Source organism: Anser anser, assembly GCF_964211835.1.
Source record: "Anser anser genome assembly, chromosome: 11".
Lineage (NCBI taxonomy): Eukaryota > Metazoa > Chordata > Aves > Anseriformes > Anatidae > Anser > Anser anser.
The window spans coordinates 12,492,524-12,509,505 of NC_139732.1; the positions used below are offsets into that span (position 1 = coordinate 12,492,524).

The window sequence follows — 16,982 nt, forward strand, 5'->3', positions numbered from 1 at the left end:
AACCCACCTGAATCAGTTTGCTGACATTAGCAAGGCTGTTTTCCATGTTGTTTGGGAGAACCTTCTGTTCAGAGAATATTGCGTTTGCCAGAATTTTGATCTGGCATCAACCTGCTTTCTGGTAGGGAATGCAGTTACTCTGTTGCAGCAGCTTGTAAGCAAAGCAGGTTCCCATAGTGTGGGCTCTAAAGCACAGAGGGCCATAAATTCCTCTTAGCTTTGAGGCCATGTTGAATACTCACAGTTAAATGCAGCCAGGGTTTTTCTTCCCTACAAGCATATGCCTTCGCCTGTTCCCATCATGTGGTGTGCTTGTTGGAGCCCAGAGAGCCTGGCGTCCAGTGTTGGAATCAGGGCTGTGCTACTGGTGAAGACCTGCTCTATGCAGGGTCTAGCCTGGTTATAGGTTGGTTTTCTACAGCTATCAAGACAGCTCCCCTTTTTCTGATGAGCTTTGCTCCCCTGGTGGAGTGATGAGTATAGGGATAATAAGGTTATAACCTGCCACCAGTCTGCAAGAAAGGGATTGTTTCACTCTAGGCAGGTCCCTTGATCCTGTCACTGAATCCTGCGCGTGCTGTGCCATTGCTCAGATAACTTCAGAGGATGCTCTTCTGTCTTGGTCAGATCAGCCCATCCACAGCTGACCAAATGCAGTCCACTGGACTGCCTCTCTGAGACAGAGAGGAGACCGACTCCTGTGCAGAGTCCAGATCACTGTGCCCAGGCATCTTTCCTATTGGGTCTGTGCACCTGACATTTAGTGGGCCAGAAGGAGATTTAGAAATTATCTTCTGGGGGAAGGAACAGTTTGATGAGCAAACTCCTGTTTTGTCTGAGTAAAGGAACAGAAATTCTACAATTCAGAACAGAGCCCCTTTCCCTGACAGTCAGCGTGGCCAGGTGTCCAGCAGAATGGCTGAGTTCCAGCCACTGTTTGACCAGTGCTTGAGAAGCCTACCTAAGTTGCTGAGGGATGTCACCAGTGAGAAATGAAAGATGGTGTCTGGAAGTGCTTTGTCACACAGCTCACAAGACACGTACCTTGACTAGAGCAGCTCTGAGTTCCCTGACGCAGACCTAGCAAACATGATGTTGAAAAGAGGTGGTGACCAGTGACTGAGTGTGTGTAGGCTTTAGATTATTGTATAGACTTGCACAAGTGGGAGAGGGAGCAGTTGCCTCTCCCTTAGGGCTAACTTCTCCTGCCTTTCCTTATTTTTCTGTGCTCTGATCTCTCATGCTTTGAGGGTTTTTAGCAGACGCTGAGGCAGCAGGAGCTACACTGCCTTTTTCTTGCTGTGGTCACCTTTTAGAAAGCAGCACTTTCTGAAAAGCAGCACTTTCTAAAAGGCCCTTTTGAGCTGTGTCCCCAAGGTGGGACATGTCATGCGTGGGCAGGCCTTTGGGGTACACACGGGGGCAGTGGTGCAGAGCCAGCATTACTCAGCAGTGACTTCTTTCCAGAGCTACCATCTTCTGCCAGGTTTGCTTGGCTTGCTGTTCAGCTGGGACATAGGGGGACCTGAGTGCAGGTGAGCCAGCATGCAGCTAGGATGCCTCTTCTAAACAGGTTTCTCTTTTTGCCCCCACAGAATCTCAGAACCTGCCAAAGCAGCCCCCACTGATGCTTGCCCTGGGCCAGGCCTCGGAGTGTTTGCGGCTCATGGCTCGCGTGGGCTTGGGCTCCTGTTCCTTTGCCAGAGTAGATGACTATTTGCACTAGCCACCAGAGCAAGATGGAGTTGACATCGTTGAGTGCTGCCCTTCACCCTCCGTTGCTGCCACTACAGCACCACCTCGTCTATAGCCTGACGTCCCTGCCACCAACACCCCCTCTAGCACACACACACTGCCTGTGAAAGGATTGAGTTAGTCCCTCACTACGTGGCCATTCCTGACCCCAGGAGTGACTGGCAGATCTTACTTGTCTCCCTGCCACTGCTGCGGCTCCGGCGGCGCTCAGTATTTTGCTGGTTATTCTGATGTAGCGCCTTTCAATGTAGGGATTTCTCTATATTTTGGTTTGATTGTTTCTTATGGATCCACCAGTATTTTATCTGGAGAGTTTTGCTGAGCTGGTTTCTGCTGATTTACTGAGGAAGCTCACGAAGTTGGTGACAGCTTGTTCTTTTCTTCCCTCCTCCCTCCATCTGTGCACATGCAGCATCATCTTCTGTGCTAGTTACCTGAACTCTTCTCACAGTGGCAGTTCAGAGGGATTTTTCTTTTTTAATTTTATTTGAATCCTGTTTATTAAAAAGGTCTCTTCCACCTCCATAAAGTCATTGATGTATTTATTGCCCAGAGACTTGGGCCCAGCCGTACACATCGTACATCCCCACAGGAGACCTGGTGAGGTATGTCCTGTCAAGTGTTAATGATGGGAATTGGAGGAGCTTGGTCTTTACTGGTACATGCCTCTGTAAGAGCACAGGGCTCTCAAGTGCTTGTCTTTGTGAGTGAGAAGAGTAGAAGACTTGACATTGCCTGTGTTAGTTGCTGCAGTGTAGAAGCATCTCTCGTCCCCAAGAAGTGGGTAAATCTATCTCTCACAGTGGCTAGGGGGACAGGACTGACTAATACGGAATCATCTACCAGTGTACTGGTGGAAGTAGATCATGGTAGGAAAAAGTTGTGGTTGCTGCTCAGTTGGGCTGCTGGCTTGTGTGTTATATCACAAATCCCCATTTTTCTCCATATAGGAGGGCTCTGTCACTAAGACTCAATAAAATAGTATTTACTGATCCCCCATGTAACACTGATCTAAACAAGAATCACTAAATTTTAGAAGAGTCTTGAGAACACTGATTTGAACTGTGCTCATCCTGCAGGCTTCGAATGCCCGGATCAGGTTGTGGGTTAGCGCCAGTGCTAGGTTTGTAGGGTCTGAGACATTAAGAAGGGAGCAGCAATTTTCTTTGAGGATTGTTAAGAAAATGATTTTAGTTTCACATCCAAAAGTGACCAGCAAGGATCTGTGGGTGAGTAACCTCCGGGTAGGATGGACATGGTAATGACTGCTGTGGTCCAGGGACTCAAGTCCTAAGCTTTTGGAATTCAAACCATCAGCCTGTGAGTGTTTCTGAGCGTGTAGTTTGAACTGGTGAGGCTGTGTAGCAGGATGCATGCTTTGCATCCTCCTATAGTATATACCATTAGGAGGCTTCTGTTTCACACTGGCTGCACAGGAGGAATTGTGATGCTGCACCAAATGAATTTAAGTTCTGTAGCTGTGACAAGGGCCTAGGGGAGCTTGTACCCAACATGTATTTTACTGCTATTCTTGATTTTTTTTTTTTTTTTCTGGAAGGCTCAAAACGAGTAGATTGTCTTGAGGTTTGCCCTTAAAATGGAAGTTAGCCTGTGCCAGGGCTTCAAGCAGCAAGAGAGCATCTAAGAAAGAAAGATTGTGTGAACTCAATGTGGTAGCCTGGAGCTTCAACACTGCTGCATTTGCAGACTTGATTTACAGCTGGAACACAAAATTTGAAATCAAGGCAGAGCAGGGGGACAAGCATGCAGAGTAAGATTGTTTGTGGCAGTGCTGACGGCAAATGGCTGTGGCTGTATATGTGCAGGTGGTGTTGGAGGTGGCTAGAAATGCTTATCACTACCTTTTGGTGAAGGTATACAATATGTAGAGGCAGTGCTAGTGCCATGATGGTCTAAGAAAGCAGGTAACGTGACATTTGTAGATGGAGGATGTATTTTTATTAGATCAACTCATTTGAAAAAAAGTTTGAGGGAACTCTGAGAACTGCAGCTGTACTTCTAAATAAGTAGAAGTAGATGACTGTAGTAAGCAAAAGAATTTAACATGGAAATCTGGGGCTTCTGTTTAAATTCAGGAGAAGAGCTCATGTGCCTGAAAACTTACCAAAACTTACCTTTCCTAGTTGGCTCATGATGGATATTATCCCAACCTACCGTCCTTACATTGCTACAATTGCTCAGACACTTTAACTCAGTGGACAGGCTTCCTTCCTGGAGTGTCGGATGCTCAACCTGCGAGCGGTGCGTAACCCAGCCCGTTGTGCCCCAGTGCTGCTGCTGAAACTGAGGCAGTGTGTGAATTTGTCCCGGTGAGAGATTCTTCTGCGGGCTCTCCATTTCTCAGACCCAGGCTTAGGGCACACTGGCAGGCTGATTGTGGGTACTGAGGTTGCACATACTACACTAACTGGCTTTGCCTTTCACATTTGGCTACTTCGTGTGCTGTTGGTTATCATTAAACTTGTTGCTGTCTGGCTGTAGTCAGACTTCCTTTAATTTGTGTTAATGAGGCCATCTTTATCCGAGTTTTCCGTTCCTTCTTTTTGTTGTAATTTGTGGTTCCTTTAAGCAAAGTCTCTTTGTTATGTATCACATTAACATCTCCCTTGGTCTCTCAGCAAAGCTGTGCTGACTATCCTAGAGCATTTTTTCATTTTCTTTCCCCTTTCACTACAAAGAACCAAGAGATGCTCCTTAAATACCTGGTTATTCTGGTGCCAAGAGAAATGTGATGAGGTGGTCTTCCTGGCTTTTCATGGAGACTGTTCCAGTGGTAGAAACCATCCTGCTGTTGTGTCAAGGTTAGTGCTGAGAGGCCACATTCTTAATTATATTAATTGCATGTAGCAGGGCTGAGTCACTCTTTCTGCCACTGATGCTGTGCATCATACAGTGGCAGTTGATCCCCGGAGTCTGGAGAGCAGTGATGTTTTTAACTTCTTGTACTCAAAGCAATAGTGCTAGGTTGAGTTGTTTTTCCCCTTTCTACTTGATCCAGTTTCTAACTGGCCTCACAACTGTAACCAACACACGCTGCTGCTGCCAGCTTCTCGTGAGCTCTTGCATCCGGAGTCCTGCTTCCGTTTTTTGGGAAGTTCAGAGGTTTTTCTGCTATGACGTGTTCTGTTATTTGTTTTTTTTTTTATTTCAGGTTTTCTTGCGGCTTCACTAGTGGATTCTGCTTGTTGTGCTTAGGTTCTGACTACTGTGATTATGAATCATTGTGGGCAAGATGAATGCGTATGCAGCATTGGGGAACATGTAGGTGTAGGCTCAAACCTACCATTGTTTCCTAGGTGAGATTTCTGATTTGGTTTTCCCAGGTTATTTTTAAAAGCCTCCTGGTCCTTGAGTTTTCCTGGCTATTCCTTGATGATTTGTATTTTGGAACGTTGCTATGATATCAGTGAGATTGATTTGAATTGTTGCAGTCATTTTAAAAAGGGAACAGAACTAAAGTGAATTAAGGTCTTTAATTTTGAGCACGGATACAGTATAACCAGAGGCTTCACGCAGTTTAAAAGTTAATTTTATAAAAGGAGTTTGGGATTTATTTCAAGTGCCTCCATGTTTTGCTCAGAAACAGATGAATAAGTGAGAGAGGCCTTAAGAGCACCCGAGCTTTATTTTATTTTTATATTTATTTTCCCTCACAGTGTCACTTCTCCCAGGAAGCCTTCGGTAAGGCCATGCAAATGATTATGTAGCTGCTAGGAGAAACTGCTGGTTTCCCATTTCTTGGTGAGACTGACAAGGTCTCAGCTATGCCCCTGTATTATGATGCTGATGGCATCAGATGCAGGACCTTCATCACGTGAGGTTGTCAGGTAGTTTGCTCTACTGAGCTGACTTCAGATCCTAGAAGAGGCGTTTCCAGACTACAGCCACAGACTACTCACAGTTCAGGAGACATTTCTATCCATGCAGCCACAGAAGAGGCTTTCTAGCTGTGGCTTCCTTCCCAGGGCACATGAAATGCTGCAGCTGGAACAACTTTTCCGGCTCTGCCATCTCTGCACACTCAGAGAACCTCATGTCTCAACTGGTCAGTGCAGAGTCACCACCACAGAGCTGCAGCCCGTGGGCTGGCAGACGAGGGCCTTTCAGAAGAATAACTTCACAATGACCAAGTGAAAATCTGCTTTCCACGGGTGCTGAACTGCAGCCGTGCACATCACAAGCTTTGTTTTCGAGACCAAAGTCTTGCCTGTGAAGTGTCCCTTTGAGAACAATGTCCTGGGAACTCAACGCTTACGGGGTTCAGTGAGCTCTCCTATGGGCAGGGAGGGCAGCGGTCTGTTCCCTGCGTATCCTGAGATGTGCTCTTAGAGCCAGCTTGTTGTGGGAAAACTTGTTGCTGCTACCAGATCTCCCTTCTTGCCCCTTTGCCTGTCACAATCACAGCATTCTCCCACCTGTGTTAACATCAAAGTGGTATCTGCAGTGTTTGGTGCTCCCTTCAGCCTGGAGTTGGACTGGCTGTAGCACTTCTGCTGTTCTTCTGGAGTCTGGTTAGAAACTGAGCCATTGCACGTGGCCAGCAGAACGGAGAGGGACTTCAGAACGAAGCACTGGGTAAGCAGCATCCAGCTAGAGGGGGGCAGCTGTCCCATGACTGCTCTCCCTCCCCTCCAGCCCCTCTGTGTGTGCCAGAACTCCTGCTCATTGCTTTGGGATATGTGGTGCTATTTCCAGCCTCCTGGTTGTGCTCACTGTGCTGCTGCTGCTGATCTGATTTGGACACCAGGTGATGCCGTGTCTGGCATGGAAAATGGGCCTGGGAGTATTTCATCTTGTGGTTGTGTGCACTTAGGTTTTTCCCATCTGCCTGGTTATTCCGTCTGGGATTTTTTGTTTGTTTATTTTTGTTTTAACAGTGACAGCTCTGCCTGACCTCAAGCTGTGTCCTGATTTGTCACAGTCTTATTAAGACATCTTTATCATTCTTGAAATAGCTTTGTTCTTGAAGACTCCCTTGAACAACTGGAACAACGAGAGTTGGGTTGACTAACTCTGGGGATTGAACTGATCATTTTCCTCCTTAGGCATCAGGCACAATGAATTATCTCCTTGTCCGGCAGAGCAAACCTTGTTGGATTGCTGTGATGCTGCTGTGCTTTGTCACCTGTCTTAATACCCATGTAACACATTGCTTAAATACAAGTTTCAGAGTTCCCTCCGCCATCATGGGGTTGATTGAGAAGGCTAGCTGTGATGACCAGGCTGTATAACCACGTGTAAATGCCGTGAAGCTATGCAGTGCACAAGACACGATTGGGAGGTTCTTCCCATGAAGCAGCAGTGTGCAGTCTCCGTGGGGCAGCAGGCGGAGAGGTCCCTCACACTTCAATCCTGCACACCGTGAAACCTCATGGAGCTGGTCACAGCTGTCCTGAGAGGCTTCTGGGGTCCAGCCAAGGCCAGTTTCAGACCAGCAGTTCCCTCCTGAGAGGTAGAGTTGACCTGTAGCACCTTTGTTATCCAGTGTAGTTGTGTATACGCAGGACTGGGACGGTCTCACCTGGGAGAGACTGCCCAGCATTGTTGGTTCCCTGCTTGGGAGAAGGAACGTGTTCCTGAAAAGGTGGTCGTGGTCTGCCCTGGTGTCCCATTTGCAGGAGGAGCAATTTCCTTAAAACCGTGCCCAAGTTAAGAGCAGTGGTGGATCCTGAGGGGAGTAGGTCTAGAGAAAGCTGGTGTTGGGACTCCAGCTGCACATCTCTATCCCTAGATGCTTCTGCAGAAGGGTGTGAGGGCAGGGAGTGGACACGTGCTATGTGCTGCTGAGACCCTTCTGCTGCTCCAGAAGAATGAGTGGCACTCTGCAGTCCTGCAGCTCTGAGAGCCAAAACGAGCTGTGAGCAATGCCCTGTCAGCTGCGTAGGTCACAGAGCTGGAGGAAGTGTTGGTGGAGGGTGTTGGGGGGGGAGAAGTGGGGAGTTACAGCAGATTCGGGGAAAAGGGAGCAGCTGAAAGCCTGGAGGCCTCCTCCAGAGGAAGCACCGACTGCTCTCCACTATCCTTCCCTGCAAAAAGAGCTGATGGGTGAGCAAATATTGCGTGTCTGTCACTCCCTGCATCCCACACAAGGTACTCAGAGCCTGCAGCCTTGAGCTGTAGCAATGCCCAACAAACCGAGAGCTCATCCAGCCTTGAAGAGCGCATGCCCCTTAGCTTCCTGACAACCATTTTATTTCCAGGAGGGAGGCATAACTGTTTCCTACTCACAAGAAGGGTCCTGTGTGGGGTTTACACTCACAGTCCTGCAGAAACATTCCTGGAGGTCACGCTCCTTGTTGAACTTACCCTGACTAGGCAGACACCTTTTCTCTGGTCACTCCACTTGTGTCCAGGAACGTGCTCTGATATCCAAACCCCTCTGCTCAGGAGGGCTTTACCTGCTTCCTTTTTCCACAAAGAAGCACAGGGGCTTCTGCATGCTGGGCTTCTCAGAGGTTCAGGCATTGAGAAGGAGAAGCAACAGCGGCTCTGGGGATAATCAGGATTTTTAAGAAAATTTTAAACATAGAAGTGTGGTGACTTTTTCAGACTAAGTACTCTGCACAGGCGTTCGATTGGGATTTTCTCTCTCGGTCCCACCTGTGCACACTCTTTGTGGCTCTCCAGCCAGGGGGGCAGGAGGAGGCTGCCGGCACCTGAAGCTCCTGCACACAATCCAATCCATTCAGCGGTGCAAGCCCAAGGACCTGCCCATGACACAGTTAACTCTCTTCTGCTGGTTGCTCAAAACTCAGGTATGAAATGCTCAGCTGGAGCGTGGGGAATGAGGTCTTTGCAGGCTTCCCATCAGCCCTGGACAAAAAGCCACAATTGGGCTGCGACAGAGCAGATCTCCCTCTGCCGCTCCAGACTTTTCATCGCCTTTTGAGGGGGTTTTCTCCTCTTTGGTACACCATCAGCTAAATGGACATTACACAAATTGTGCACATTGGTTCAGTCTAAGCTTAGTATTTGTGAATTAAGTTATCTGATGCTTCGCATGAAAACTTCAAAGGGGGAGGGGGGATTTTAACTGAGAAAAGCCTATGAAAATATACTGGAAATATGGTAAAGAAATCAACGTTCTGCTGTATATTGACAGAATTATTTTTATTAAAATACACATCCATGTGCAAGAGCTAGCGTGGAGCCGTGTGCTTTGTGAGTCTCTGCTTGCTTTGGACACCTGGAGTTGTGCTGGTGAAGACAAGCGGCCGAGCCAGCTCAGGTGCACAGGCAGCAGCCTGTGAGCGCCAAGACGTGGGCTGGGGTCTGGCCCTGCCTGAGGGGGGTGTCCTGCCTGCGGGCAGCCCCTGGGCAGCACCGTGGGGTGGTTAGCGCAGGGACACCCCGCGGCGTGGGGGATGCCAGCCCTGGCACCAGGTGGATGAGCTCTGCGCATAAGGCAGTGGCGCCGTGCTTCCTTTCTGTGATTTCTTAGCTCTTACGGGCTGAAGGTGTGCTGGGCTGGTGCTGGGCTGGTGGGGTTCCTTCCAGTGTGGCCATTCACAAGTCAAGTGGTCAGGGTGATGCTGAGCTTCAGCCAGCTGCCCCGGGAAGGACAGCAGAGCCCCCTGGTGCATGAAGAACTCCGTGTTTGCAGGAACTTCTGGGACTTGTTGGCTCCAGGATCGGATTTCCCTGTCCAGAGGTGAGCAGACGGCAGCAGAAAGGTGTGCTTGTCATTACGCAGGTCTCTTGCGGTCATAGAAGGCTCTTAGCTCAGGCATGGCTGCCCCTCACGTGCATTAGAGGGCAATAAGCAGTCGCCACTAGGACTTTCAGGTAAGTCCTACCCAGGTTTGATACCAGGATATGTGCAGGGCAGTTCAGGTACAGCAGCTGCTGACATAAGCAGCGTGCCACCATTTTCTCAGTATAGCAGAAAGCACATGATGGTCATTCTCCAAAACCTTTTACAGCATAACTTCTGCCACACTTGCTAGACCCTGCCAGAATAGTGGCAGTTTTTTTGTTTGTTTTCCCAGCACATGCTTGTGATCAAATCCCTGGGGGAGACCGTGAAAAGTATTTGTGCCCTTTTGTTACAGACCATCTTCAGGCAGGGCCTGGGTTCTGTTGCCTTCTTCTTCCCGATGAGGGACCACTGCCCCATCACAATCTCCTTACAGGCATCGCCATCTGACTTCACGCTGCAGCCTCGCTGTCCTCCAGCACCTCAAAATGGCGCTCTCCTCTTTTGATTGCATTTAGAGCAATAATTTTAACTTTTAAACAGCCGTACCCCCACCTAGACTGCAGGAACCTGCAGGAATGCCTCACACAAGTAGTCCCCAAGCTGGGAGCCCCGGGGCCTGGAAGAGCTGGGAATACCACAGGGGTCTCCTGTGGCGTCTGGATGGTTGGCTTGCTGGCAAGACCTACCACAGAGAATTTAGGAGGTCTGGCAATTTGGGTGTGGAGTTTTCCTCAGTGGGCTGACAGACTGTAAAGATGTCATCTTTCTAGTGGGTGGCATCCCTGCCCATGGCAAGGGGGGTTGGAACTGTAAGATCTTTAAGGTCCCTTCCGACCCACGCCGTCCCATGACTGCCGGTGAGCTGGCAGCTGCAGGCAGGGCTGCGGGTTATGGTGCCGCAGGGTTTCTGCAGCGAGGAGCCGCCCGCTGCTTCCCCGTGGGGAGCTGAGGGGAAGCCGCGCTCGAGGTGGCTCCGCTGTGACTCTGTCAGAGTGACTCACTTGTGCACATGTGTACATCTGATGTGAAACCCCAACCTTCAGGTGGTTCATCATGTGCTGCATTCTCTAACGCAAGCACCTGAAGGCTGTCCCAGCCAGGGAGGGCATTTTTTGTCATGATTCAGAAGTAGGGGGTGTCGTCCCCCCCCGCAATGGTCGCAGAGTCATCCAAGAAGTGTGCACCCACTTGATGTTCCACACCTTGCAACGAATGATGTATTTAAATATTTCCCTTTTGGACCATGTGCATGAGCCGTTTTATAGTGGGGGGGGGGGTTGAATATCTGTTTCCTCATGTGATAACCGTGCAGAGGGAGGAGTGCCAGGACATTAGGATATAAGGAACGTAAGTCAGTACATGGCCAGGTGAGCAAAGGCCAGCACAGTTACTGAAAGGGGTCTAGAGAGCCCACACATTCATTGCTGTCTTTCTCATAGCGGGTGCGATGTGTCAGCCCTGTAATCTTCCTTAGATATCTGCTGCCCTTCATCAACATTTTCACATCTCGGCAAGAGCTACACAGCTCTTTTTGCAGGTCAAAATTATTGTGATTAGATGCCTGCCCTGACAAGAACTGCTTTTTCTCTTGAGCATCATGTTGCCCACCCGTACTAATCCAGTCTTGTTGTGAACCTACAGAAATTTGATTTTTAGTGACACCTGTGCTGCTCCCACCCCTCCCCGGCCCTGGGCAGGGTCTGCAGCCAAGGCACCTATTCTCATGCTCGTGTTACCTGCAGAGTATGCCCAGCGTCTACAAAAAGCAGCTGAAAGGTGGGTCATGTCCTCGTCATACTGGTACTGTGGACATTATTTTTAGTCTTCCTCATCTGTTTTGCACTAAACACCGGTGTATTTAGAGGCTGACAAGGCAGTGAGGGAGCTGCATTTGGCAGATCAGTATATTCTCCCTCAACCCCCTGCTCCTGACCATCCAACACTGGAGCACCTGCAATGCGTGTGGGGCTGAGAGCATGCCATGAAGACACAGCCTAACACGAGTCAAGGCCTGGCCCCACTGTCACATTCCCAACGATGCACAATGTGAAGAGGCAGAGTTCCTACCCCACGGAAACGTGTGCCTGTACCAAGCAGGTGTTTTGGTCACACTGTGCTCTGAGCTTGTAGGATTTGCTCCTCGGGCTGAAAAACTGAAAAACTCAAACAGCAGCTTGTGGAAACGAGTCTTTATTATAACTATTTCCTCCACCGGGCGTGTCCTGGCAGGGCAGTAACAGTGTAAGGTATGCAGTGTCCAGCTGGTCCATGCCGCTGCAAAGCCTGGCCTCCCTCGGGGCGCAGGCTGGCTCCATGTGCAGCGCCTGTGCCCGCTGCCGTGCAGCTTTCTGGAGAACTACAACGAGCGCTCTCTGCTCCATTTGGAGATAGGAGGGCTGGAGGTACGAGTCTGACTGTGGATGGCAAAATGTGGATTTCATTTTTTTCTTCGAAGCTTATTTATCGCTTTCTTCACCCAGGGCTTCTGAGGGTCAGTACAGACCTTGACACCTGAAGCAGTCACAATCCTGCAGCAAGAAGTGAGAAAAGGTGGTGATAAAACAAACTGTGAGCGATTCCCTTTCTATGTACAACTTCCCCTCCATTCCCCCAACCTCGATGTACTCCCAGGAATGTGATCCCAGCTGGACCCATCTTTCAGCTGTCTCTGGGGCAGGACAGGATGGGGGAGAGCTGTTCTAGTTCCCAGGCACAATTCTGTGACAAGGTAGGAGACAAATCCAAGCAGTGAGAGTGCTGGATACTTACACTACTGCAGGTAGGGCGCAGTTTTTGGGCGTCTCATAGAAACTCCGTATATTTGCAAGCCGAACATTTTTCTGTGCATAATGGAAGCAGCATTCAGTAGGTGTGGGGAGTGCTGTGAATGGAAAGGAGAGGATTTTGTGAAAACTGTTAGCAGCACTGGGCAAATTCCTTTGTCAGACAACTACACCATACAGTATGTAAGACAGAGGTTGTGGAGTTTCTTAGCAGTTTCCTGCTCCCTTGCGCTGCACTGGGGAAATGGAAGCCCACATGGGGGTTGAAGCTTTCAGGGCAGAGAAAGCTCAGTGCACCTGTGGCAGGGATTTGCTTCCCTTCATGGCAATATGCACAGAACTCAGAAATGCTGACAAAGGTGGGGGGAATGGCACTGGATCCAGCACCCTCCAGTCCACATCGTAATGTGTGCAGCAGCTGCCAAATTGCACAATGGCATTGGGCTGCTAGGTCTGGGGTGTGAGGTTTTGTGTGTCTCCAAGGTGGGGGTACAACTTGCAAGGTATTTTGGGAGTCTGCAAACAGCGGCACGTGCTCCCCAGTGCAGGACCCCTCAACCCACTTGATTATCTAGCTGAGCCCTGGGAAAGAGCTTCCAAGAAGATGATTATCTTCTCCCAGTTACTGCAGCATTTCCCTAAGTCAGCCTGAGAGGTCTCCTCCGCAGAGGGACCTAGCCATCCAGCAAGAATGCGGCTCACCCCACGCTGCCGAGACAGCACTTTACCAGCCAGCACATGCCAGCCCTGGGGCCAGCTTTACCGAGGCCACCCAGCTCCGGGTTCTGTCCCCATCCTTCCCTGCACCCCTGGGACGTGCAGCCCTGTCCCAGCCAGGAGCCCTTGGGGTTGCTCCTCCTGCCGACAGCGCCGTCCCCGCTGGGCTTTCTTCCCTGACCTCCCCAGGGCAACGTCCCCAGCCCTGACACCAGCGGTGGCTGGCGAGAGCAGGGTGCTGGCAGCCCGCGAGGTGCCTCACCTGTGGTGCAGTGCTGGGAGAAGGTGAGGAGCAGCACGAGCAGCAGGACTGGCCTTGTGCTGAGCATGGTGGCTGTGCGAGGGCTCTTCCTCCGTGCCGCTTTGTGCTGTCTGCACGGCGTCTGTGGCCTGGGGTCTTCCTGCGCTGCAATTTATCCTGTGCATGCCACCGACTTGAACTGCTGTTCCAAATATTTTGGATATTCTAAGAAGCCAATTCTCAGGATTGAGGGGATTTCCTTAAGATGTGGTTTATTACAGGGGCACGTCCAGTGACACGTAGAAGAAGCAGTGGACCAAAACAGCCACTTCCACTTTCTGTGGAAGAGTTGCAAGACTGAAGGGAGGTGTCAAGAGCCTTTGGGGGAACTACACTTTACCCAGGAAAGTAGATAAGAACAATTTTATGTGAACTTGCTGAGAAAAGCAAGCCATGGGGTCTAATGATTTCACGTTCAAATGATTTTCTAATAGGAGAGACAAACAACAATCTAGAAGAACAAAAAACAATCAAGAGGAACAAACAATCAGCAGGAACAGATAGATCACTTACTGATTTGCCTGGATTCAGAGTGTAACTCTTAAACAAAACATCGATTAATGAATCTCCTCCAAACCTGCCTCCCCAACCATCCTGGCCATGTGCTTTCTGCTACGCTGTTACAGAGGGCACTGCATTCAGCATGGCATGGGATGAGAGTTTGTCAGGCAGGAACAGACACACAGGACAGAGTTAGAAGGGGCCCAGAAGCTGGGGGTGTCTGTGTGGGGGTGGGTGAAGATGCTTTTAGTGGGTTTGGGAGACTTGCAGAGAAAGGGAAGAAATGGGGCAATGGCACCAGGGGGCCTGAGGAGAGTCTAGGTCTGATCCCAGATGGAAAGCAAGTGTTGCCTCTGGCCCCTACACCGGTGATTTGATTGAGATGAGAAGGTCAGAGGGACGGAGGACTTATGGTCATCAGTGCACAGAGAGGTCATTTCTGTGAGGCGGGCAGGGAGATGGGATAAACCCTGCCACAACCCCCAAAGAGCAGGCCCAGACCCCAGAGAGGACCCTGAGGGCAGCACCACAGAAGTTTGGATTCTGTGCAGAGAGCTGTGCACGGGGGGGCAAGATACAGCTGTGGTCTGTGAGAGCTGGGGGGTGAGGACCTGCTGGGCACCCATGTGGTATGGTGGTGAGTGGGAGCGTGGGAGGCCAGGACTTCTCAGAGAAGAAAAGTGTAAAGAAAGTTCCTTGAAGATCGTATATTTGTACAGCTTCTCTGGAAGGAGAAAGGAGAAGAAAACAAATGTGCTGATGACTTCATTTTCTAAGATAGAGTCAGCAGCCCACTGGGTCTGGCAGCCTGGTGGCTGTGCAGAGATCTGGGAACGGCAGTGTTGGGGGCAGATGGCAGCAGAGCAAGGTTGCAAGCCCCATCTGCCAGATCAAGGAGTCCCTTAGGGATGGGGCAGAGGTGGGAACAGCCCTGGGCAGTGCTGTCTGCCCCAGGGTGATGGTGCTGTGTCCAACAGTCCCTGCTGCATTAGCTGTCCCTGTGCTGGGAGTGCAGAGAACCAAGAAGGATATAATCTCCCAGCCTGCCTTACAGGTCTGAATTATTTCTAACCCCTTTTTAATCTTTCCACAGATTCTAATGCAACTTTGCCTCTGTAAAAGGGTTCTGCAGGATGAAAACACCCAATACACAGCCTCTGAGCCCCTTTCTACAGCCTCTCCACCTCCCCTGCCCCTCAGGCTCTTCCACCTTCCCCTTTCTAGCTCCCACCACATCTATAACGTGCAGACTCTCGAGCTGAACAAGCCACCAGGGTCGCACCACCTCCTAGACAGGATTTAAAAACAAAAGGCTGTAATTAAGGCCTCTCCAGGAGAGAAAACTGAGCTAATGGATTTTTTTTCAGCCATCTCCTCACTCAGAAAACCTTATGTGCCAAGATCTGATCTCCCTGTCAAGGTTTTTTTGAGGGACATGTTCACTTCTCCATTTCCCTAGCTAATTAATTCTGTCCCCAGTCCAATCAAAATTGTTAGTAGATACCCCAAGTAGTTGCTTTAAAGCAAATGAGTGCATGTGAATTATTTGAAGGCCAGAAGACCCCCCCCCCCCCCCCCCCCATGAGGTTCATTGCAGGAATGGGCTTTCCTTTATGTCTCTGACCCAGGCGTGGGCCTCTGAGCTTGGGTTTAATTTTCTCCAGCTCCTTCCAAACAGATGTACTGAACCTCCTGTAATTCCGCCAGGGTTGTTAGGATTCAATAGGAAGAAGAATTTAATAGGAATTGGAAGAAACAGTGATGGGGAGGTTTCGACAGTCCCTCACAGCTTATGCTGCTCAGTGCAGGCAGCATGCCCAGCGTAAATATCTGCTCCAACGTAATCCTTTCGATGTTCCGTAGGAAAAAAACTGCTCCACCATGGTCTTTCAACACTGATGATGGGCTTCGTGACCCCAGGTGCCCTGGGCTGGAGAACTGTGATGGTGGGAATAAACTCCCAGCCAACCCCAAACCTGTGCGGGATTTGCTGCTCCACCTGGATCCATACAAGTCCATGGTTCTGGATGGGGTTCATCCCAGGGTGCTCAGAGCGCTGGTTGACATCGTCACTGGAACACTCTCAATTATCTTTCAATGGTCTTGGGAATCTGGAGAGGTCCCTGTTGACTGGAAGCTGGCAAATGTTGTACCAATTTTCAAGAAGGGAAGAAAGAAGATCCTGGTAACAACAGGCCTGTCAGTCTCATGTCAATGTCTGGTAAAATTAGGGAGAAGATTATCCTGGGAGTTATTGAAACGCACCTGGGGGACAATGCAGCCATAGGTCACAGCCAACGTGGGTTCATGAGGGGTATGTCCTGCTTAACAAATTTAATTTCATTTTATAAGATTACCCATCTAATTGACCAAGGGAAGACAGTTGATATAATCTTTCTGGATTTCAGTAAAGCTTTTGGTACAGTTTCTCATAGGATCCTATTGGACAAAATGTCCAGCATACTGCTAGATAAAAATACGATGGGTGAACAATTGGCTGACGGGTAGGCCTCAAAGGGTTATGGTAAATGGGGTTATATCAGGCTGGTGGCGAGTCACCAGTGAGGTCCCTAGGGCTCCTTTTTAGGGACAATTCTTTTCAATGTTTTCATAAATGATTCGGCTGTAGGACTAGAAGGTGTTTTGAGCAAGTTTGCTGACAATACTAAACTAGGAAGAGCTGTTGACTCCGTTGAGGGTGGAAAGGCCTTGCAGAGAGATCTGGACAAACTGGAGAGCTGGGCAATCACCAACCATATGAAGTTTAACAAGAGCAAGTGCCAGGTCCTGCACCTGGGACGGGGCAACCCTGGCTATACGTACAGACTGGGCGACGAGACGCTGGAGAGCAGCCCCGCAGACAGGGATCTGGGGGTTGTGGTTGACAGCAAGCTGAACATGAGCCAGCAGTGTGCCCTGGCAGCCAGGAGGGCCAACCGTATCCTGGGGTGCATCAAGCACGGCATTGCTAGTCGGTCAAGGGAAGGGATTGTCCCGCTCTGCTCTGCGCTGGTGCGGCCTCACCTTGAGTCCTGTGTGCAGTTCTGGGCACCACAGTACAAAAAGGACGTGAAACTGTTGGAGAGTGTCCAGAGGAGGGCTACGAAGATGGTGAAGGGCCTAGAGGGGAAGACGTGTGAGGAGCGGCTGAGGTCACTGGGCCTGTTCAGCCTGGACAACAGGAGGCTGAGGGGAGACATCATTG

At 49.9% G+C, this 16,982-nt stretch overlaps 2 protein-coding genes across 5 annotated transcripts in view; one reads left to right on the top strand and one right to left on the bottom strand.

The window, feature by feature from the left end:
* Window positions 1–2,284, top strand: part of RANBP10 (RAN binding protein 10) — a 76,827-nt gene extending 74,543 nt beyond the window's left edge. For all 4 annotated transcript variants that reach the window (XM_083852058.1, XM_083852056.1, XM_083852055.1 and 1 more), the window contains exon 14: window positions 1,596–2,284. In XM_083852058.1, coding sequence (XP_083708184.1) covers window positions 1,596–1,726 — 131 coding nt within the window. In that variant the 3' untranslated portion in view covers window positions 1,727–2,284. The remainder of the gene's footprint in view (window positions 1–1,595) is intronic.
* Window positions 2,285–3,283: 999 nt separating this feature from the next.
* On the bottom strand, window positions 3,284–13,500 carry LOC310905588 (C-C motif chemokine 4-like). The gene is made up of 3 exons (XM_083852071.1): window positions 13,238–13,500; window positions 12,245–12,356; window positions 3,284–12,003 (listed from the first exon to the last, which is right to left on the bottom strand). The coding sequence occupies exons 1-3, from the start codon at window positions 13,302–13,304 to the stop codon at window positions 11,913–11,915; spliced, it is 270 nt and encodes an 89-aa protein (XP_083708197.1). The 5' UTR covers window positions 13,305–13,500; the 3' UTR covers window positions 3,284–11,912.
* Window positions 13,501–16,982: the final 3,482 nt, after the last annotated feature.